At 43.8% G+C, this 23,111-nt stretch overlaps 1 protein-coding gene across 24 annotated transcripts in view; it reads right to left on the bottom strand.

Moving 5' to 3' along the window:
• The window catches only part of KIAA1217 (KIAA1217 ortholog), a 749,802-nt gene that overhangs the window by 4,978 nt on the left and 721,713 nt on the right, over positions 1 to 23,111 (bottom strand). For 14 of the 24 annotated variants that reach the window (XM_074324916.1, XM_074324914.1, XM_074324912.1 and 11 more), the window contains 9 exons: positions 20,091 to 20,221; positions 19,386 to 19,533; positions 15,485 to 15,908; positions 12,531 to 12,714; positions 9,272 to 9,435; positions 8,401 to 8,565; positions 4,668 to 4,787; positions 295 to 330; positions 70 to 147 (listed from right to left, as the gene is read on the bottom strand). In XM_074324916.1, coding sequence (XP_074181017.1) covers positions 70 to 147; positions 295 to 330; positions 4,668 to 4,787; positions 8,401 to 8,565; positions 9,272 to 9,435; positions 12,531 to 12,714; positions 15,485 to 15,908; positions 19,386 to 19,533; positions 20,091 to 20,221 — 1,450 coding nt within the window. The remainder of the gene's footprint in view (positions 1 to 69; positions 148 to 294; positions 331 to 4,667; positions 4,788 to 8,400; positions 8,566 to 9,271; positions 9,436 to 12,530; positions 12,715 to 15,484; positions 15,909 to 19,385; positions 19,534 to 20,090; positions 20,222 to 23,111) is intronic. The other 10 variants (XM_074324913.1, XM_019754177.2, XM_019754181.2 and 7 more) reach the window with 4 other exon arrangements.

Raw genomic sequence — 23,111 nt, 5'->3', positions numbered from 1 at the left:
AAACAGATCTACAAAGGAAGGTAATTAATCTGCATGCTATCAGTTGGGACACAGATCTGGTGAACTCACCTTTTGGGATTCCATTTGGGGGCCATTTTCATATTCAACATCAGATTTCCGTACATCTTCATGGAAAAATTCCAAGTTCTGGTAGAATAGTGTAGGACATGTTACTCCACAAAACCACATCCCCCCAAAGTGGACTATACCTAAATTGTTCCTTTAATTACACTTCCACAACATGCAGGCCAAGCACATTTGTTACACACCAGTCCAAAGCCTACAGCTGTTTACCTGGGGCTGCTTTGTTCGCCAACTTCCAAAAATGCCCTGTGTTTGCACAAGATGAAAGTCTTAATTAACAAAATATTCAAGAATTTCAAATTTTGGGGGGTGGGGTAGCCGTTAATAAAGGGACCGATTCTATACGACCATGTCCTCTTTGCAACACCCTACAGTGGGCTTAGCAGAACCTAAAACCAGAAGAATGGTGTGGCATTGTAGAAAGCACAATATTTCAGCAGGCAGAAGATTCTGACTCTAACCCAGACCTGCCACCTAACTGTGCGACTTTAGGCAGGTCATTTCACTTCTCCGGGCCTCGTTTGTTTGCTTATAAACTGAAGAATGAGACCAAGAGATTTTTCATGTCCCTTCCAGTTATTTCAATCCTATCTGTTTTTGTTTTTTTTATGGAAAGTATCCTATGAGGACATCTGCATTGGTTGGGTATGGTACTTTGAGATGACAAAACAAAACAAAACAAAACAAAAAACCCAACATTCTTTTTCCCTGGTCAAATGAACGATTGAAATATACTTGCAGTTTGTACTTGAACTTGCTAAAGAAACTGTCAAAGTAGCCTTCAATCTAATACCGTGTTTCCCTGAAAATAAGACCTAACCAGAAAATAAACCCCAGCATGATTTTTCAGGAGGACATCCCCTGAACATAAGCCCTAATGCGTCTTTTGGAGCAAAAATTAATATAAGACCCGGTCTTATTTTCAGGGTACACAGTAATAACCATGACGATCAAATCCAAACTCAGTGTGATGATGCTGCAAAATATCATCTAAACATTTATGAAACAGATATTTGAGGCTAGAATGGTGACTGTGATATCATGATTCAGATTTTATTCTGTATGGCCTCTGATGCAAAGCAAAGATACATTTCTAAGGCTCTCACAGAGATTCAGAATGTAAGAGCCCAGCGGTGGGGACCAGGAATGGAGAAGGCTCCACCAGGAGGTACGACCTTTCCCACATGGCTGTATTATTCGCCGGGGGCCCTGCCACAACACTGGACACTAGACATGCCTTGTCATTTCCAAGGCTCTGCTGTCATTTCTTCTTGCTGCAGAAGCCCAAGAGGAAGAGGTGATTCTAGCAGGATGGGACACAATCCCAAGAAGGCGGTTTGGTTAAAGTGATGACAACATAATAAAACACAATAACCTAAGCCCCGCTACAGTCCATCCAGAGCAATCCTACCGCCCCAGTTAAAAACGGAAAGAATGTTGATGTACATTCAAGAAATAACACACAAATAACACAGTCATTATTAATCACATGGAAAGATCACATGAGATACGAGGTGCATTAGCCACCAAGCACCACCTGTTTAACTTCCCCTCACCCCCGGGAGGCCCCCAAACAAGTGTAATGATTCAGCTGCTGTAGACGAACAACATAAGAGCTTTTGTGGGATTTTAAATATAGATTATTAAACAACTAACACACCAAGTAAAAGGTTTTAAGAAGAAAAGTAAATGCCATTTGAGCCTGAGGTTTCAACTCCCAGTATGGAGCCAGCATGCTAGGACTTGAGTGAGAATTTACCCCTGAATCAGAGAAGGAACTGGATTTTACACATGTACAGGCAAAAGAAGACGCCTGTACAGCCGTCGTTCTGCTGGCCCCATTTGCCGGGGGTGGGGGTGGGGTAGACCTGGCATCTCTTCTGACTGGTCAGGGCCATGCCATACCCATTGTTAAATATTTTAAATGCCACTGTGTGAGATATTTATTTTAAAACAGGCCTAGTAGCAGGAATACCCCGATGGAAAATTGCTAAGATAAAGATGTCAGGTTTAGGTATCACATGACCTGCCATTTTTATCACTGGGCTAGAAAAAGGAATGAATGTATCAAAGCAAGTGCATGAACTTAATTAAGGGTAACTTGGTTACAACTGTCATGTAATCTCACAATGATTTCTTAGACAGTCAAGACTTCGTGAAAGGTAATTAAACCTCATTAATATCTGTGTATAGGCCCCAAGGTCTGGATTGTTAAGACAACTGGTGACGTAAGCTTAATATGCATATGGACAATAGACCAAAATTAGAGACACTGCCATAGGAAAATTGCATAAAAGTCAAGTACTAGGCTAATGCTTCATGATGATATGGGAAACATTTTAAGAAAACATTTGATTTATAGAAAAGGAAGAGCCAAGAAGAGATTAATAATGACAAAAATGTGGGGAAAAGTCTAATACCCATATTGTATGCGATACTCATATACAAGTCTGATAGTGATATTATGAAGGAGACCAATCTACTGAGTATACTGTATTTTGCCGTGTAGAATGTGCACTTTTTTTGCCCAAATTTGTAAGGGAAAACTAAGGATGTGCATTATACATGGGTAGTACTACTTCTGTATCTATATAAATGTTTTTAATTCTTTTATTTATGAAAAGTATAACTCTAGAAATCAATAATGATATCTGTACGCAAAATAGTATCCTGGAATACAATAATCGGTTTTGTTGAACTTACGACGACCTTGCAAGGAAAGCTTTCAGCCAACGATTCAACGAAATGAAACGAAGAGCGACGTATGTCCACAGAGTAAGTGACTGACTTGATAAGACAGGTGATGCTGACTCGATCACCACAGGGTGAGCAGCGCGACATTGCTCTTCGTAATCTTTAGGCGGGAGCTAGCAACCTAGCTGATACTTTTACAAAAATTATTGGAAAATTAAAACAAAAGACTTTCCCCCTGAAATTTGGGGCCAAAAATGTGGGTGTACATTATACAGGGGAGCTCATTATACACGGCAAAATATGGTAATTATCCAGAAAAGCACCTGTGATTACATACAGGGCTGGGTATTCAGTACAGACCTGCTGTTTATTACCTATCCGATGGACCCTTGATTGAGATGAGATGGGTAGCATATGGATTTCTAATCACACGGCAAGAAATCACATGCAACTTTTGAGTCAATGAGCAAAATTCTACAAAGAGACAATGATTCTCTCCAGAGTGATCCTTGAGAAGTTCCCAGTTCCCAATGTTTTGGACAGAAATAGTCACATTGGCCCAAGTATGTCATTTAACTCAGATATGCCATGAGCAGGTTTTAATCAGGCCACATAAGGAAATCCCAGAGATTGAAAAAGCAATATATTTCCAATGTGATGTCATGGCTTCGTCAAATTAGTAGGAGGTTTTCTTCATGAGAAAAATTTATCAACAATAATCTCGTCATCTCGCCTGGTGCACCGAGAGATCCGGTGTCGCCTGGTTAGCGGTTTCATATGTCAGTCATGTGGCAGACGCATTTCACATAAGGGCTCTGGTGGCTGTGAGCCAGGGAGGAATAGGTCAGCCTCCTTGGCAGGGCCTCCAGGCTGGGAGCTGTAAGCCTCAGAAGAGCATCTCTTGAACGGTGGTGTTAGAACAACCTCAGTGTTGTGATTCTACAGCTCCCCCGCGGAGCTGGACTGATGGACGCGTGTGGAGTAGCAATGGGACTATATTGTGGCAACTACGTTTGACTTTATGTAAGGGAGCTAGAGCCTTTGAATTCTGAAATGTAAGTTCCTGCTGAAAAACGTTAGGACTTGAATTGGTCATGATAAGCTTTTTATCCTGAAATTTAGACAGAGGCTTCATTCAGAGAAGATGGCTCTACATCTAAAAATCATATCAGCATGTTGAAGTTGGAACGTTCAGGCTCATATCCTTTCTCTGAAGTACTTAATAATGACAGGGAACTTTGTTTCAGAGACTGGACACCTGTTCTGAGGCCATTCAAATGCCACAAAGAATATCAGCACTAAAACTATACCAAAGTTACTCTCTTGGAAGGTACATTTTGAGAATGTATAATACTGAAGAAAATCTATTTGGCGTCCTGAACACCCGTGTGAATACATATGTGTATGTCCCCATGAGGGACCACCTGTGCATGGTGGCAGGTATGCAGCTCTGCCCTGCGTTTTCTTCCTGGAATCTAAGGCTTTCACCTATTTTTTATGTTTTTGGTAAAGCAGGCATGTTAAAAGTTAGAAAAAGTGCTACATACTTGGTTGCATAGTTTTTTTTTTCTTAAAGAGTCATTCTAGAACATGTTGAAAGTTGTATATTCTTTAGTTTGTGAAGATAATGCCTAAATTCTGCACATACTATTTTCCTCGGTGCACAGGAATACAGCGTCTGCTCTGAAAACCTTGACTGGGTATCGCTGATGTACATGTAAAGCTGTCGCCATTAGTTAAAAAAAAAAAAAAAAAGAAAAGAAAAGTAAAAAAAGGGCAAGAGAAAAAAAGAGAGGGTGCAGAAGGAAAAGCGCAGGAGCGGTGTTAGTGTCAGAGCAAGGAAAGAAGGGCTGTCCGACCGCGTGGCAAATGTGTAACTGCCACGTTACCTTCTTCTCCTTGGGTGGGACTGTGGCCCCCGGCCTAGTATCTTTAACGTGACTGTCAGCCCGGGACGGCTCAGCGTGACTGTTTGAATTTACATCCATAAAGGAACACTTCTGGAATGCCTAAGGAATTAAAATACTGAGGTTAACAGGAATTCAAGGGTAGCGAGGAGGAGGGAGGGGACAGTCAGGGATCACTCCAGAGGCGGAGACCCCAGCCAGGTCCCGTATGCAGGTCACACCAGGGCCAGGGAGGAGCGCCTTGAAAACCTGCTCCCCGTTTGGCTTCACTCAGGCTGGCAAAGCTGGTGAGGGGGCAGTGCCCGGGGCTGAGGCATTCTGATTTTGAGGCCACACCAGGTAAAAGGACACAGCCCTTGAAAACAACGCCCTTTCTTCCTTTCTGGGGTGAACCTGATTTGTGCTTGGTAGGGCTTCTTGTTTTGACCTTTCAAAAATGTTGAATATATAAATGAATTAAAACAAAACAAGAAGGTCGTCCTTTTTTTCATTATTTTTTTTATCATTATTTTCCAATTTTTAAATTGATATAATAGAAGAAAGGGCACAAGATATTACAAACCTTTAAACGTTAAAATAAAAGGAATCCTGACCAATTCATTGTCTGAAATAGTAACAGGTACTCCCGTGCTCTGAGGTGTTCTGAGGCTCACTCAGAGTAAAGGGAGGCTCCTTAAATTGTGAGTGGCCTCGGAGCTGCCTGAGCCCGACTTGCCTCTGAAAACTAACAAGCGTAGGCATAGGAGCCCACACCGACTCTGAGTCAGGAAGACCCGTCCTCAGAGGAAACACGGGCTGTATCCATAGGGCAGAAAGGAGTGACAGTATGATGGTGAGAACAGCACAGATAGTAACCCAACCACCCAAGTTTCTTGAAATTGGGTTTTCAACATACTACCTAGTTTAAAAAAAAAAATACCCAGGGCTCACCCAGAAAATATCTGTCAGAATCTCTGGGCTGTAGGACTTTTTAAAAACAACTCCCTGTGTAATTCTAATGTGCAGCCAGGATTTAAAAACCACTTATTTAAGTGAACCATCTCAAATCATTCTCTCCTATTTTCTTGATGTCAAATATTGTCATTTGGAAATAACTCTGCGGGTGGAAAGAATAACCCATGCCCTTTGCAAGTGAACATTTCAGCACTGGTCCTAAAATGGGAACGGAGCCGATGCTGGGACCTGCCCCGGCCTGCTTTTTCCATGTCTGCTGGCTCCCTGCTCCTGTCACACGGGGTCCTCCTCACTGTCCCTCAGCCCCCCAGGCCTAGCTGGCCCTGGAGATGCCAAGGCCCCACTCACTAAGACCACCGGCCATCTCTATGGGCTGTCAGACCCTATGCTTTGGAGCCTGTGCTTTCTTCTGATGCCCGGTGACACGGAACAGGAACGGTGTTCCACAGTCACACTCAGCGGCGGCAGCGGCTCCTTGTCTTGCCTCTGGGGTTTCTGACTCTAGAGCCTGAGGGGGCAAAGGGACCAGTCTGGCCACTGGCCACTGGCTGACTTTCTGATGCAGCAGTTTAGCTCTTTACTGCAGCAGGAGGGCAAATGGGGTTTGGTTAAGTTAGGGTTAGGGCACTTCATTCACCACTATTATCTAACCACCAATAAGACAACAAGAAGCCAGATAGGACTGCTTTTGTAAAGCTTTCAAAGACAGCATCAAAGATATTTAGACTTCAATGGAGGGAAATATTCTCAAGTGATGGCTCTAAGTGGCTGGAACAAATAAATTACTTCTCTCGGAGGGCTAGTGCAGGATTATTCACTCTAAGTCTCTATTACTTTGCTTATTAGTAATTATTCACCTTGCACAGATCTAAAATTATGTAGCGCTCATGACAATCCACTCAGGCTGGCAAAGGTGGTGAGGGGGCAGAGCCCATGATCAATTCACACCATAATGTGGGGACAGATGCTCCAACGAGTGACCTCAGAATGTGCCTATACATTTTAGGACAAGCACCAACCCCCAAGTAATAAATAGCTTTGACATGCAGTGTTACTAGCCAGAAGGTCCTCATTGGATAACTGAGTGATGGATGACTCCACGCTCTCAACTGTTTTATGAGTTACTAACTTTATAAATCTATGATTCTTATGAATGCAATTCTCCAACCATTCTAAAAACCTATAGGGGCCAGCCGGGTGGCTCAGGCGGTTAGAGCTCCATGCTCCTAACTCCGAAGGCTGCCGGTTCGATTCCCACATGGGCCAGTGGGCTCTCAACCACAAGGTTGCCAGTTCAATTCCTCAAGTCCCGCAAGGGATGGTGGGCAGCGCCCCCTGCAACTAAGATTGAACACGGCACCTTGAGCTGAGATGCCGCTGAGCTCCCAGATGGCTCAGTTGGTTGGAGCGCGTCCTCTCAATCACAAGGTTGCTGGTTCGACTCCCACAGGGGATGGTGGGCTGCACCCCCTGCAACTAGCAATGGCAACTGGACCTGTAGCTGAGCTGCACCCTCCACAACTAAGACTGAAAGGACAACAACTTGACTTGGAGAAAAAGTCCTAGCAGTACACACTGTTCCCCCAATAAAATCCTGTTCCCCTTCCCCAATAAAATCTTTAAAAAACAAAAACAAAACCTGTAAATAACCTGATTTATGGAGGGGATGTGCCAGGCCAGGCTGTGAGTTTAAGTGAGGCTCAAAAGGCTCATGCACATGACCATGAACCAGCAGCACTGTGTTCCCGATAATATCCAAGCAGCTCCACTCTGGCAAGTATTACCACAGAAAGCAGAGTAGGACAGCAGCAGTAGGAATGACATGGTTTGAAAGTTCTCCCTATTCCAAATGAAGAATGCAGATCCTTGGGCCTGCACAAAACCATGGGCACACTGATGAAGAGGCAACATGCTTTTGAGCCCTAAGAAGGTTGTGGTCTGACCATCTGAAGGAAAAAAAAAAAAATTCCTCTAATAAGCATGGGTCCAAATGAAGTACTCTATGAACAGACTGTGGTCTAGGAATCATGTATATGTCTTCGATCAGCCAAGTTCTTACAATGTACACCTGGGGCAGATTCACACACATGATTTAAATTGTGGGATCAGTTTTGGGTATAGCCCCTGCACCCCATCCTTAAATCTATGGGTGGACTGTGGCAATTAGTTAAAAAATAAAAATCTAAAAATAATCATTTCTCAAATAAGCCAAGGAAAATGGGAAACACAATTATTTAGCTTTTCCAAATATTGGCCAAGACGATATTGATATTGAATGGGAACAAGGTAGGGAGTACAGGAGGCCACACGACTCAAGGTCAGCCATTCTAAGTATTAAAACCAAATAACGGGACCCCCAACCCCCATCCCTAAGGGGGACTTAGTCAGTCTTTATCGAGACAAGATGATGGCTGGTATTTCTAATCTTCTTTTAATTCTTTTTGACATGAAGCAGACACTATTAAGATTGAAAGAAAGAAAAGTAAATCCTACCAGCCAGAGCTAGAAAAGCTTGCAACTGATTTTTGTATAAACTTCCTGAGTTGTTTTGTGAAATGGTTGTTCCTTACACACACACCCTTAAGGTGCTCTGAGAGCCTAGTTCAGTGCCATCTTGGAAAAGTGGAGGCCATGCTGCTTGCAGGGCCCAGGTCCTTGGGGTTCTTTGCCAGCTCTCTAGCTAATGATCTGTGAGAGACGCAGCCGGAGAGTCCCTAAGGGGAAGGGCAGAGAAACACGGTCAGTCACCTCATCCACCCACCTGGAGTTCTGCCATTATTTTATCTCCTTCTTCTTCTTCTTCCTCGTCCTTTGCAGAGCAGGTAGTGACAGGTGGTGGGGATGGGGTCCAAGCTGAAGCAGGCTCCTCTGATGGACATTTTGTGGCTCTAGCGTGTGGACTTGGTCCAGCATCTTCACTGCTTGCCTATGGAAGAGTCAAGTCACAGATGTTCGTTTAACACCCCCAGGTACCGACAAAAAGAGGGAGAGAACAGATGTTCCCTCACTGCCTAGTACACTGGCTTTCTAGCTCTTCAAATCGAGGCTATTTTGTCCACTTGCATTCAGTTTGGGTTTTTGTTTATGCAAGCTATGATTTTAGTGAATGGATGGAAGAATTATAATAAAATTGTAACTCCTCAACATTCCGTGCCTTTAAGAAAAGCTTTCCCGTATTACCTCTTTGAAACTTGAATTTTTACCTTGGACATAAAAAGACAAAACTTGCCAATTAAATGGAAGCTAAAGCCCATTTGAACATCTTTCTGTATAGACTCCCATAACGGATGGCTAATCCCAGTAACCTTTGTAAGATGGTCTTTCTTTTGCTTCCCCCTCCTATCCCACTCCCACCCCCATTTTCAATCTCATGATGCCCTGCTGGGGCAGTAGCTTGTGAACTGCATTTCATATAGTTGCAGCTAGAAGTCAAGTAAGGCTAAAACTCATGGTGCTGAGTCTAGTCCAGTAACACTGGCTGACGTTTTCCCAGCTGTGGTGCTTCCTAATGCTCTAGTTTATTTGATTCTTGCCTCACTCCTTTTTATGTTCTAAACGAGAATAAAGATGACCCTGTCTAAGGCTATCATCTGAACCCAGAGACCAGTTTACTGGGGCTTAACCCATCAGACCTTAACGGTGGTGTTTTCCTTCCTGCTGGTGTAGACCACATCGCCGGACCTGGTTGTGGTGAGCCCCGATCCTGGCAGGTAGCTCCTTCGAGGGGGCGGGGGAGGAGGAGGTGGGGACTTACCCCCCAGCTTGTCCAGGTCCTGTTCTGAATTTGGAGAGTCTTCTGGAAAACAATGCACCATTGCATAATAATCTCTTTTCAAGATGACGTCCGGAAAGTCCAGTGTATTTCTATAAACTCAAGCAATTTGACTTAAAAATTTCTCTATTCTCTCCATAGTATAATAATTAATGGTATAGATCCTGAAGTCCAATAGGCTTGAAATCCCAGAAAGACCCTGCATGAGTTGATTAACCACTCTCTGCCTTGGTTTTTTCATCTGTTAAATGGGTATTATACCAATATTTTCTCCACTGCTGTTCTTGAGGAATAAATGGCTTAATATATATATATTAAGCACTTAGAACAGTGATTACTGGCTCATTGTAAATGTTATGTAATATGTTATGTTATGTAATGTTATGTATTAGCTATTATTAAACAAAAAAGCTGAGCATTACTTGGAGAGATAAATGAGCAGAACATAAAGGCAAAGCCAGAGCCCTCTGCCTGGCCTCCAAAGCCTTCATCCCCCCAGTCTGAAAAACAGCTTTAGCAGAAGGGATGTTAGAGTAGAATCTGGCCAAGGAAGGGCCGGAGGGACAGTGGGAGGCACATGGAAACAGAGCACAAAGTCAGGGAGAAAGTGGATTTTTTGGTGATGGTTATATGGTTTGAAAAAGGAAAAGTGACAGAAAACGCAGAAATGAGAGAATTTTAAATTAGCATTGACACTACAGGTTAAGAGATGTAGATAGATATCTGCCCAGCTTTGTCTAGAAGAATGCTCAGAAAAAGGCATTCCTTAATCAAAACTCAAACAAACAGGCTTATTCCTGCCCTTATCAACCTTCTTCTCTTCCGCCCTTTGCAAATACTCTACCCACCAGCTCACTAAAGTGGTAGAACCAGAAATTCAGGGTCAGCGCCTCCAGCTGGGCTTTGTCCCAACTCTCTCTAGGGACATGGTCTGACCTCCCAGGAGTATGTTTGTCTTTTCTGAGCAGCGGAGACAGAGTTGTTTAGAGGAGATGCTTGAGGAATTCCATTTAAAGGTGTGATAAAGACTTGGGTAAATCATCAGGGTGCCATGCCAGTGATGATTTGTAGTCACCGGTTTCTGTCTCATGCCTGAGGGCACTGGGTTACAGGGCTCTAGCAGAATTGGGCCATGGGGCTGGTTCCCAAGCCAGCAGTCTGGCCTCAGGATGGTCACCTCCACTTTGGGTCCCTCTAGGGACTGGCACAGGCTGACGGGGCTTGGTCCCTCCTCTCATGTCTGATGACAGACTCCCACTTTGACCAACTTTAGTCAGGCTCCTCTGAACTGTAGGCCTTGACCTTCATCTGCTGAGCCCAATTTTAGCAAAGAATCCAGTTGAGCAAGAATCCTCCATTCTTGATATCTGATAAATTCTACACTGCCCACCCTTGATAGCTAAGTTTGGCTTGCCGTTGGCAAGAATTTCCCTACCTCATTGCATTCAGAACTGAGTTCAGTTTCTCTCCCCCACTGCAATAGTCTTGCATAGGCTTCCTTGGTGTTTTTAAATATGTCTTTGTGAATATTTTTGTTTTAACATTGACTGAGGCCACAACTCCTAAAATTTTCGAGAAGCTGTTGATTTTTTGGGGGAGCTATCCATCCTTCCCCATTATCTAAGCAGTCAGACAATTCATATAAAAGGAAATATAAATGATTTTTTAAAACCCCAAGCTTAGGCTTTTACCTCATTAATAAACAAAAATAAAAACAATAACATCCATGACAAATAAATAAAAATAATAGAAACTAATGTTTACAGATAATGGATGATAGATACCCTTACACATTTCTAGTGGCCTATACATTACTGAACACTTTCTGACAAGAAACCAAGCCATGTATTTAAAAAGAAAAAAAGAACAACAACAACAACAACAACAAGAACATTTTAACTGAGTGAAAACACTTTGGGGAGTAATTTAAAAACTAATTTATGCAAATTTTTTAAATCTGAAAGACTAAAAATCCCAAATGAGGTTAACAAAATGTATTGCTACTTTTTTTCTGTTGGACAGTCATGAGAAGGAACAATAACAAGTTTATTCATATTTCTAAATTTATAATTCTAAAACATCAAAGGACTACAGGACAAAATTAATCATGGGGAGAGCTGAATTAGGCCCGATAGCAACATAATGAGGTAGATCATTTCATCCACGGGAACTTCAGAGGCAAGAGGTCTTTGTGAGAGCACAGCTGCCCCCCAGGACCTTCTCACCCCAGGTCTTGGTGCCTGACCTCCAAGGGGCCCCAGACAGGCCCTCTCACAGCTGGGGGGGGGGGGGGAGGAGGGGAAGGAGGGGAAAAACATCTTTCAGCACAGTCCGAGGGGGAGAGTTTCAGGGAGTGGAATTTTAGAGCAACTTTGTGGAACGAAACGTGTTACAGTGGTTATACCAGTTATAAATTGTATCCACTTTCATGTTCCTTGACATGCAAGTCAAGATGGCCAATTCTTTTCAAATTAACTGTAGTTGCTGGACAAGGCCTCATTGAATGTGACTCTCAGAGACACTGGGCCGCTAGTAAAATGATGTCACTGTACATAATTTTAATATCAGCATAAGGCACAAGGACTGTAATTGGTTCGAGATTGAGTAGGCTGAGTTTGTTCAGTTATTTTATGTTATTTATTGACATGTGGATGCTTAACTTCCATAGTTTCGTTGGTTAAATATGCAGTTCAATAATTTTGATTTAGGAATACAATTTCACCTTGTGATCTAATATCCCCTCTGGGAGCTCCTAAGAGCTGGCATTTTCTTTCTGTAGCGTATGAAAAGCTCTCGCTTTCAATGCAGGCTTCATAGTCTCCCAGCTGGTGCTGGGAAGTGTCATAAATTCATAGGAAACGTAGAAGCTGTGAATCTCAATTTTTCCTTATTGGGCATCGTTCAGATATCGTAACACAGAACAGTTCCCCTACTACGGTGATAGTTAAAAAGTAGTAATGAGGCTCTAGGGATACCTGAGGGATTTGTTCTTCCAATTTTTCAATTGTATAAGGTTTTTAATTAGTGAGAGATGGGTTTCTCTGGCCAGCATGTGCTTAAGTGGGTGGCCCCACACGGACCCGACGGCAGCCAGGTACACAGCGCTCTCAGTACCTTACCTGAAAGTTCTAGCCTGTCCACGGGAGCATCACCCTTCGGCTGTGGGCCCGAGGCGGGTGGCATCTCCAGGTTTGGTATTGACTTCATGATATTGGCCTGAGCTTCTTCTAGGAGCTTCTCAAACTCTTTGCCATTATAGTGGTCCAGATTTTGTCTTTTCTCTTCCCATTTTCTTTCTGCTTTCTGAAGGAAAACAACAAGTAAAGGAAGTTTAAGACGCAGAGGAAAAAGCTAATTCATCGTTTAGAGATTTCCTGTTCGGTGGGAAGAGGTGAAACACAGTTAAAGTGTTGGTACAGTCACGTTCCGGGTTCTGCGCTGAGGGACACTTTGCACATCAGACAAACCCGACCCTGGTGCTGTCCCTACATCTTCTATAGCTATGTGGGCTGCATGGAAATCCGCGTGATGGTCATTCACAGAGGAAAAAACGCTCAGAAACCCAAGTCCATTCACTAAATGATGACTGAGCACTTACGACATGCTGCTACATGGTAAATAAAAAGGGACACAGGGACACGTTCTCTAAGGCAAGTACCCAGAACCAAGTTTTTGCTTTCTAAATTGAGTTTTCATTATAGAGATGGTCACACCAACAGAAATGAACACCAGCACACTCACTAGGAGGAAAAAGTCCTATGTCTTAGTTCTTCTTCTATCGAAGACTTGCTGTATGGCCACTGGGCCACATTTTCTTACTTAGAAAATGGGGGGGAGTTGTTTAGATAACCGCTAAGTTCCATCAAGTTCTACAACAAGGAGAAATATATAAAATGTATTTTTAAATATTTGTACTTTTTTTTATTAAAAAAAACATTTGCCTGTGATTCTGAGATGGCACATGGGCCATTCCAGGAAGGCAGAGGGGACATGAACACCAGCATTAGTGGAACCCCGTAATGTAAGAATTGGAAATGATCCAGGAGGTCACTGAATCCACATTTTTACACGTGAGAACACGGGCCCACTGAGGTGAAGGATTTGCCCCAGATTCACTCTATATAAATAACAGCCACCGGAGTCACCATCCTTACCCTCCTTTAGTTTTTCTTCCTAGCATTTATCATCACCTGGCATTACCAGGGGTGCCAAAAAAAATGTATACACATTTTTAAGAGATGTTATCTATGCTCAAGCAGTAGTTCGTCGTAATCAGAAGTGTCTGGAAGCTGATGGTAACCACTTTGAGCACCTCTTGTAACTGCAGAAGTCAAACGTGACTTGTATTCATCTTTTGTTATCGGTAATATATTGAGTATTACAATTTTAATACAGTTTTTTTCCTTTCTTAAAATGTGTATACATTTTTTTGGCACCCTCTGTACTTGTTCTCTGTCTTTCCCTATAAGCAGGTAAGTTTCTAGAGGGCACAGACCTGTTCACTGCCTACCCCAGAGCCTATGAGGGCCTGGTACGTATGGGACTCCGTGATGCTTGTTGGCAGAAAGTCTCAGGCCTCCTTACTGTGGATTAGGGCAGTGTCAGAAATGACTCATAACTTAAAATATACACATAACAATGATAACCCAAAATGCCCAGTAGGTTCTCAGTAGATATTTGTTAAATAAAAGAGTTGTCCCACTGACATCTTTTAAACATGGGGATGTTTAAAGTGGCAGTCCCACTCATCCTTGGTGGAAAAGTGTTTTCACTTCTCTGCCCCACCCCATAGGGATGACGTGATGGATCAGTCTGCCAATCACAGTTCCACCCCGTCCTATGACAGCATTTTTAATCAGCTGACTGGGAGCAGGGGCCCAGCCCGACTGTGGAGCAGAGAGCAGCTACCCAGTGGTCAGAGGCCCGGTTGCCATGACGGCAGCCTTAGCAGTTTTAAGAGGTCATCTCCTCTTGAAACCTGGGTTATCTACTGCTGACTTGCAAGAGAGGCAGGAAAGGTTAGGAACAGATTGCTGGGGATACAATCATGAGTGGAGGAAACATTGCAGGTAAGAAGAAGGAGAAAGCAAGGGAAGCAAAATGTGCTGCTTGAACGCTGATACCAGCTCTTAATAAAAAGAATATTTAAAAACATAGCATGTCTTCTCTCTATGCTGTGTGACCTTAAGACCTAGCTTTCTCCTTTCATCTGGACTGCCTCTGCTTTTCATTCTGAGACTACTGTAATAACTTTCCATCCAGCACCCTTAATTCTAGACCTACCACCTCAGCTAATTCTGTATATTGTGTCCAGATTAATATTCTGAAGATGCCTTTTTTTTTTTTTTTTTTTTTTAATCACTGGTCCAAGCTGCAGCATTCCTCTGATATCTACACAATGAACTTCACACATCTTGGGCTGGTTTTCAAGCTCTCCCAAATCAGGCCCTGGCCTGTTTTGCCAGCCTGATCTCCTCTTTCTTGTTCCAGTTAAACAGACTTCCTCATGGTTCCAGCCTTTGCTCTAGCATTTCTTTATTCTAGAATGCCCTCACCAACCTCCTCAGATTCTCTTAGTTTTCAAGGTCAGTGGCAAACCCTCCCCAGGCCTGCATTCACCAGCGTATGCTTGAGCCAGCTCCCACTGTCTCAGGACAGCTGAATTCTCACATCTCCCCAACTGCATCTTCAGTGACGTCATGCTGTAACTCAACACCAGTGATGCTGGGAGTCTTTACCCTACAGACACTGGCAAATATTACAAATCAGGGCTTTTTCCACCAGAGAGCCAGTTGCTAAACAGTTACCAGCATTCCACCTCCTCAGCTTCCTCTAGGTCAGGTGCTTCATCCTTCTCTGAAATCTGATGACCTTTCTCTTAACTGGCCATTGAAACCCATTCATAGTGGTTTTTTTTAAAGTCTACCTTTCATTTACGTACATTTTTTTTGATAAAAACATAACTGACACATCTATGAATTGTCTCTACAAGCAGACTGTAAACTCTTTGAGGGAAAGGACCATGTGTTACAGTCCTTGATGGGGTTACGAAAAGTGGAAGGGAGGACTCTACCTCAATCGACGCCGCCCTGTTCTTGGTGCTCACACTGTGGATTTCCTCTATGAAGAAGCTCTGCGTGGCGGAACCATTCAGGGGCGTCTGTGGGGACTGCAGAGCTGAGGTCACCTCCTGGGGGATAGCTGGAGGGCTGGCCGGGTGTGGACCAGTGCCCCCCGGCAGGCGCTGGGCCGGGTTCAGGAGGGTGGAGGAGAGCTGGGAGGGCTGGATGACGACGGGAGAGCTCTGGGCGTGGTGAACTGTCAGGGGCACCACTTCCGACTTCACGTCTCGCGCGACTCCTGTGCACTGGACGGGCTGGCCTGAGGCGTGGGATGCCTCCTCCTTCAGGACTTCTGCGGCTGTGGCCTTTTCCATAGCGACATACTGTGCGGCCTGGGCTGCATCAGCCCCTTTCAAGAGCCCATCGGTGACGTGTCTAGGAGAGAGCATGCATAGTAGCATTAAGTATTCAAACAGGTAACTTTCATTTTATTATCATGGTACACTGGAATGCTGTGTCACCCTAAAACCAGGCAAGATTCTGCAGCAAAATGAAAACATTCTAAAACTCAGAGTAGCAGCTCAGGATTGAGCATTTCCAGAAGCTTCCTAAAGCTCTTGAATCACCTCCTAGTTATCTCTGGCAGCTGCTTTCTCAGTCCTGTCCTCAGGAGATGCTCGGTTTTTCTCTCCACTAGCACTGTTGTGCCCTCCCTGATGCAATTCGGTCGTATTTGGGTGCTGGTGGTGGTGGTGTGAAATGATCACATACATAGTTCTAACAGTACCTCCTCCCTGTCCCAGCCTGGAGAGCTCACACATGCCCAGTTCTAACCCCATAAGCTTCCTAAGCCCTCCATACTCTTCCTTTCATTGCCAAACATTTTGAGGGGTAGTCTATATTCTAATTCCTTCCGCTTGCTCTTCCTGTAGCTCAGCCCAGTGCGGCCTGGCTTCTCCACTGGGACTTGACTGAGCTTTCTGCAAGGTCACCAATGACTCCAAATCGAACAGCTGGGTTAGTCCTCATCCTCCTCTGCATTCTGGGGTCATTTGACGATATTTTTCTATCTCTATTCATGGTGCAGTGGAAAAGACATGGCCTTTGGGGTCAGACAGACCTGTGTCTAAATATCAGTTCTACCGTGTTCTACTGATACAATGTCAGGAACGTCACCTTTTTCAGTCTCAGATACTTTTCTATAGAATGTTATAATGATGATGATGATGACAACGGTGGTAATGCCTTGCGGTACCTTCCTCAGGGGTGGTTGTGAGGATCAATGTAAAGTTATATGTAAGACAATGTGAAACATGGTACCTGACCTATAATTTTCAATTAGTCCCTCCTTCCCTTCTTAACTAAAATGCTTTTTGATTTGGAAAAAAACATTGTATTCTATATCTCTCCTCTGCTACTCAGTTCTCCGTTTCTTTCGCTGTTTACTTTACCTACCCCATCTCTTCAATCCCCAAAGATCTGTTCCCTCCTTTCTCTCTCATTCTACTATAGCCATCGCTTCCATTTTCAGTAATCACCTTCAGGAAGGCGACTTCCAATTCTAAAACTCTCTTCCCTTCCTCCCTCCCTGCCTGTATCCCTCTCTCCCTCCCTACTTCCCTTCCTCCCAGTTATGCAGGAACACCCCTCTGTCTCTTGAACTTCAGTCCACATTTCTAAGTGCCTGGTTGGCAGCTGTGTTTAGTTATCCTAGCACGTCTAATTCAACACGTACAAAAATATTTCAGCATCTTCCCAGGCCGCTAAATTGCTCTGAACTGTGAATGTCACCTGCTTTATCTTCTCTGCCACGGTGTCAGGACAAATGCATGTCCTTGGTGGTGGTGATGGTGGTGGTGGGGCATGCATATTCCTACTGTCTTCATTGTGTCCCACAGTGCCGAGTACAGCACGTTACACACAAAAGATACCAATAAAAAATGAGTAGTATAAAGGCTGGTGATACGCAGCCTGATGGTAACTAAAGTAGCTTTTATTTTTCAAGTTACTTAACTGGCTTTCTCTCTCATTCTTGCCGCTGAGCATGTATGGGACAAAAAGTCCTATAACATTCAAAACACACAATCCTATCTTTTTTTTGGAACTTGCATTCCCTGGAGATAAGACAAATACTGAGCTTTATCACGCTGTGCCGGCTCTCAAATTTTCTTTTAATTGTTTTTCAGGGAAGAGAAGGGATAATGGGACAGTGCTATCTGCCAGCTTGCTATCTATTTCCACTTAACAAGGGTGGTTTGTTTTAGGCTTTGCGGATGGGTTACCACATTAGGTAAGAGCTTAATGAAGGATTCTTTTAACAGATTTTTATCCTCCTGCAAGAAAAAGTTCACTCTAGCAATTTAAAATGAGTGAACCTAAGAGGAAATGTAACCCAGATACAATTTCTTCGAGTACTGAGTGATCTCTGTAGGAGGAGGCTATTGTTTGAATCAAAATTCCTTTGGCATCCTGGAATGTATGCAGGTGATGAAACGGCTGCTCTGTAGTGTTTTCATCTCAAAAGAGCCTCTTTCCTGAGGTCACTGTTACTAGAAAAATCTCACTTGCTCTTATGGTTAATAATTCATCTAAAAGTCAGATGCACATTTAGTATATTTTTCTCATAAATCTGATCAAATGATTATAGTTAGTGATTAAAATTGTTCCAAGAAACTGTCTTATATGTTACTTCAGTTTGTGACCTGCTCTCAAATCTGGTCTAAGATCTGAAGGGCAATGTCTCTGCAATTTCCTAGTTCTATTAAACTGGAAACTCAGGGACTTCCACTGTTGGGAAATAGTTTATTTTTGGTAATTGTGTCCATTTCCCACGTGAGAGAAGAAGTTTTATAAGGGCAGAGGTCCTATTTGTCTTTATTATTATATTTTTAACACCCAACACCAGGGCTGGAACAGGCAGAATGTCCAAATATTACTGACTGCCGGGCTGTGAGATCAGAACCAACTGTGATCTCTGGAGTTAAACTATCAGTACATATCCCACCCCCTCCTCTGACCTGCAGTGAACCTCCCCCAACCTCAGATTCTCTCTATACAATGGGAAAAACAATGCCTGCCCTATAGGGTTTTGATTAGGACCCAATGAGCTTATACTTATAGAAGCTTAGTTCAGTGCCTGATACATAGAAAGTGCTCAAGGTATAAGCTATTGTTATGATTGTGTTGAGAAGAGATCGAATTGTCACCCAAAGACAGAGTATATGCTATGACATGTCATTTATAAAGGTACTTCTGGCAACACAACCCTGCATGCATATATTTCAGCGCTTTTTACATGAGTATGGAGTTCAAGAATTTTCTTTTCAGTGAAAGTCATGGATGAGTCAGTGATTTCTTTTAGTCTTTCCTCCACTATGACCCCTTTTTTATGGTCAGGTAACGGTAGCTTGGGCTGTGCCACCCACGGGTGTCCATTTATCTTTTCTAGGTGGGACCAACAATATCTCAGATACTCTTCCAGTAGGTAATTCAAGAAAGGCTTTATTTATTTCCACTCATTTTCCCCTAACTGAAGTCATCTATGCCCTCACATAAAGGATGCTAATAATATATTTTGATCCATTCTTTAAACTTTGAGACGTTATTGAAAAGAACCACCTTCAAATGATTTTCAGAAAACGTTCACTGTGTTTACTAGTAAATTTTAAGCCCTAGCATGTGCCAAACGCAGCAAGTCTGTGCTGAAGAATCAGAACCACAAGCCACATCACCATAGAAGTCAAGGTGGGGGGCTGCCGCGGCCTCCTCAGGACACGGGAAATGAGATGTGATATGCCACAGCGATGGAGAAGGTCCCGGCAGCACGGAGGAAGCCTGCGAGTCCAGAACGTAGACTCCCGACCGTGGCAGCACACCGCCCCCTACTCTGCGTCCCACGGGAAGCCCCGTCACCTCCGCAACATGGTCAGGATATCCGTCATGCCCCGCACTCTCTGCAGGAGGCTGTCCAGCCGGTGCGGCTCCTCCTTCAGAAACCGCACGGCTTCTACTTCTATGCGCAGGATGGCTCGCATCTTGTTTTGTAAGGTTGGAAATTCTCCTGCAGGCCAAGAGCAGTTGGGTGAGTCGTAGGAAAAGAAGCCAGAAGGGCAAGCCCCCATCCCGCACCCGACACAGGATAGGGTTGAGCGCATGGGGTTCACCGGCCACAGCGCGTTCACACATCTTCAGGGGCGGAAATGTGTCAGACAGAGATGGGTTCAAAGTGACCTTGGGTAAAGGCAGAGCGCCTCTCGGACACATTTCCTGTCTTTATATTTGGAATAAGGTCAACTGTCCCTTCGGGTTGTCTTTAATGAATTTGGCACAGGTGCCTGGTGCATTTTAAGAGCCCAGTGAGGGGAAACTGTTGTTAGTTTCATTTAGTCCTAAATCTTACAGTACCACTACAACATAAGCCCCAAGAAGTCAAGGACACTTGCCTGTTTTGTTCAGTGATGGATCCCAACTGCTCAGAACAGTGCCCGACACATGTAGGTGTTCGATGAATACATGCTTGTGTGATTAAATGAATGAATGCATGAAGCCCTCACTGTTGGGCAGATGTTTAATGCCCCTGGGAAACACGCTTCAGACTTTTCCCTTCAGGGAGCTCACCTTTCAGGGAAGCTACGGCTTCTCCCACTTGTCGCAGGAGGAAAGCCCCATCTTCCACATCCTTTAGAGTCACCACGCGGCCAGCAGAGGCAGACTCCTTCTTCAAGTCTTCCACAAAGTCTTCCAGCTCACTGGGGGAGCGAGAAGACCATGGATGGGAGTGAACACAGGTCCTCAGAAAGCACAGGTGCAGCTGCAAAGGGCTCGCCTGGACCTCCCACTGGGTCCTGTGTCCCAGCCCCTCCCACTTCCACTTGGATGGTGGGAGCACCTCTTAGAGGAGTCACTTGGTTTGGCTTAAAATATTCTGCCGAGTGGTCAGGCAGGTGCAAGGACCTTTCCCCAGGGCATGTCCATGAGGACGCCCAGGTTGGCCAGAGGGAAGACGGTGGCTGGCTGACAAAGGACCCACTCTTCATTTTTAGTGGTGCTGATGCCAACTAGGGGAGGGGTGTGTGTACTTTGTGATATGACAGATGAGAGAGGGAGAGATGGAGGGAAGGAAGGTGGAGTGGGGATGGGAGAGAGAGAGAGAGAGAGAGAGAGAGAGAGAGAGAGAGAGACAGACAGAGAGAGACAGAGAGACAGAGAGAGAATGCTGTAGTGGAGCAAAACGAGCAACCCAGATCTGGCTTCTCAACCTTAGCACTTGATGTTTTGGACCAGCTAATTCTTTTAGTGGGGGCTTGTCCTGTGCATTGTAGGATGTTTAGCAGCACCCCTGGTTTCTATGCACTAGATGACAGTAGCACTTTCCCCCCACATTGTGACAAAAAAAAAAAAAAAATGTCTTCAGGCATTATTAAATGTCCCTGGGGGATGGGTGGGGAGCAAACTCGCCCCTGACTAAATCTCTGGTTTATACTGATTGTCCCATCCATAAGGATTGACTTTCCTTTTCAAGTTACAGAGAGAAGAAAGGATCACAGATCTGATTTACACACACACACACACACACACACACACACACACACACACACACTTAGGTATACTGCCAGTTCCAATAGAACTAAATAAAGGTTTTCCACTTCAAACACAAACAAACAAACAACATCCTGTCTGCTGGGCATATTGATAACCCCATCCTAAACACGTTTGTATCATTTCAGTTTGTCTATAAATCCAATAGAAAAACCCTTTTTAAATGGGGCGGAAGAAAACATTGACAGATGAAGAACCAGTAGGTGGCAGTAAGTGAACAGTTATTCCACTGCTGGAGCTGGGAGTCTGTGGAGCAGGCAGCAGGAGGTGAATAGGAAGGCAGAGTATCTGCAAAAAGATGCTGCCCCGAGGCTCTTTCCACTGGGCAAGCGGATGAAGTTATGGATGGCATGGCAGCTGCAGGAGGGATTCAGGCAGGATGTCACATATGTTCAACAAGGACCACAGGACAAACAACAAATTCATCCAACTCCAAGCAGTGGGATGAAAGTTTTGCTGACGTCTTTCCTTCTGTTATGGAAAATGGACCAAAACTGCCTATGACCCCTTCAGATGAAACGATGCAACTTCGGACCAAAATGGAAAGCCCCATCTGCTCATTGTCCACATTCACAAACTATGGAAAGGCACTTGGTGTTATGTGAACCCACTGGACTCTTCCTACAGCTCCTGCAGCCCTAAGGTGGAGAGAGTGTATGCCATCTCTCATAAGAATTCTACACATGGTACCTTTGTGTGGAAAAATTCTTTCCCATTTCATAACCAAACAGAATTTTTCTTCAAATGTGTAGACTGGACACACTGTCCAGTCCTTCTAAGCTTTGCTGGAAGAACTAAGACCCAAATATTATCATTGTTCCATTAGCAACCCTCAAGCTGGCCAGGCTGTAATTAATACTTGAAAGAGCTGTCACCTGACACAAAGTCAGTCAGCCTAAAATTCTGTTTTAATCTCTTCTGTACAATATGACTCCTGGATTTCGTAATCCCGTGCATAGTTGACCCTTAAATGTCACAGGTTTCCCTTTGTTGAGCATGGAACATACACCAATGTGTACTGATGTTATTGTACACAACAATGTTACTTCTCTTCATACATTTCTATTACAGGTAACGCATTTAGATAAATCATTCAAAATGTAAAAGAGACAATGGAGCTAAAATGAATACCAAAAATAAAATTTTAATATTATAGTAATCGATGTGACTTTTGAGATGTAAATTCTGCTCAAAAGAATGGCAAATGTTCAAAGATGTTATGGTTTATAGGTCAATCCATTCTCTTCGTTGAAGTCACTTTTCATTCTACCTTGGTTAAAAAGAAGCATTAATTTCTTGAAATATATTTCACTTGACTGTTAGTAGAAGCCCAAATATTATTTCCATGTAGAAGCCCACCAAGAGAAATTATCTTGATCCAATTTCTAACTATAGTTCTGGACCCAAATTTTATTTCTCTGCCAGCTGAATGGCTCACCAGCAACTTATCCTAATGTAATCCCCAAGGGAACTTATTTTCCTCTGTGTGTGTGTGTGTGTGTGTGTGTGTGTGTGTGTAAGGAAAGAGACAGGAGGAGTGAAGGGGCAGGAAAAGGACAATGGGAGGGCGAAGGGGACAGAAAGGAGAGATGGGAAGGAGAGAGAATCGTTTTTCTAATGTTCCAGAGTTGAAACTTCCAGCTATCTTTTGTAATCTGCTCTTTCTCACCACTTGATCCATCCAATTGGTCCATTTTGCATTTGATTTCTTTTCCCATTCCTATTTCTACTGCTGTATTCAGGCCTTACTGACTTTTTGTCTGGACTGTTATAGTTGAGCCCAATATGGTTTCCTAGGCACCAATCTCTTTCCTCCTCAACCAGTAGACCTGGTGGCCAGAAGCACCTAATTGAAATATAGCTCTGACTTTTTTACCTCCTTGACCAGAAACCTTCAGTGACCTCCTCATTGGGCCAGCAGTACCACTCAAATGTGAAGATGATTCAGAATCTCTCCTGAAGGTTTGTAAAAAGCACAGTCCTAAAGTCCATCCAGAGAAATTCTGAATCTGGGGTTGGACCCAGGAACTTTCACTAAAA

Source organism: Rhinolophus sinicus, linkage group LG02 (genome assembly GCF_036562045.2).
Source record: "Rhinolophus sinicus isolate RSC01 linkage group LG02, ASM3656204v1, whole genome shotgun sequence".
NCBI lineage: Eukaryota > Metazoa > Chordata > Mammalia > Chiroptera > Rhinolophidae > Rhinolophus > Rhinolophus sinicus.
The sequence above is the reverse complement of the archived record's forward strand: the minus strand, read 5'-3'. Positions and strand labels throughout refer to the sequence as shown.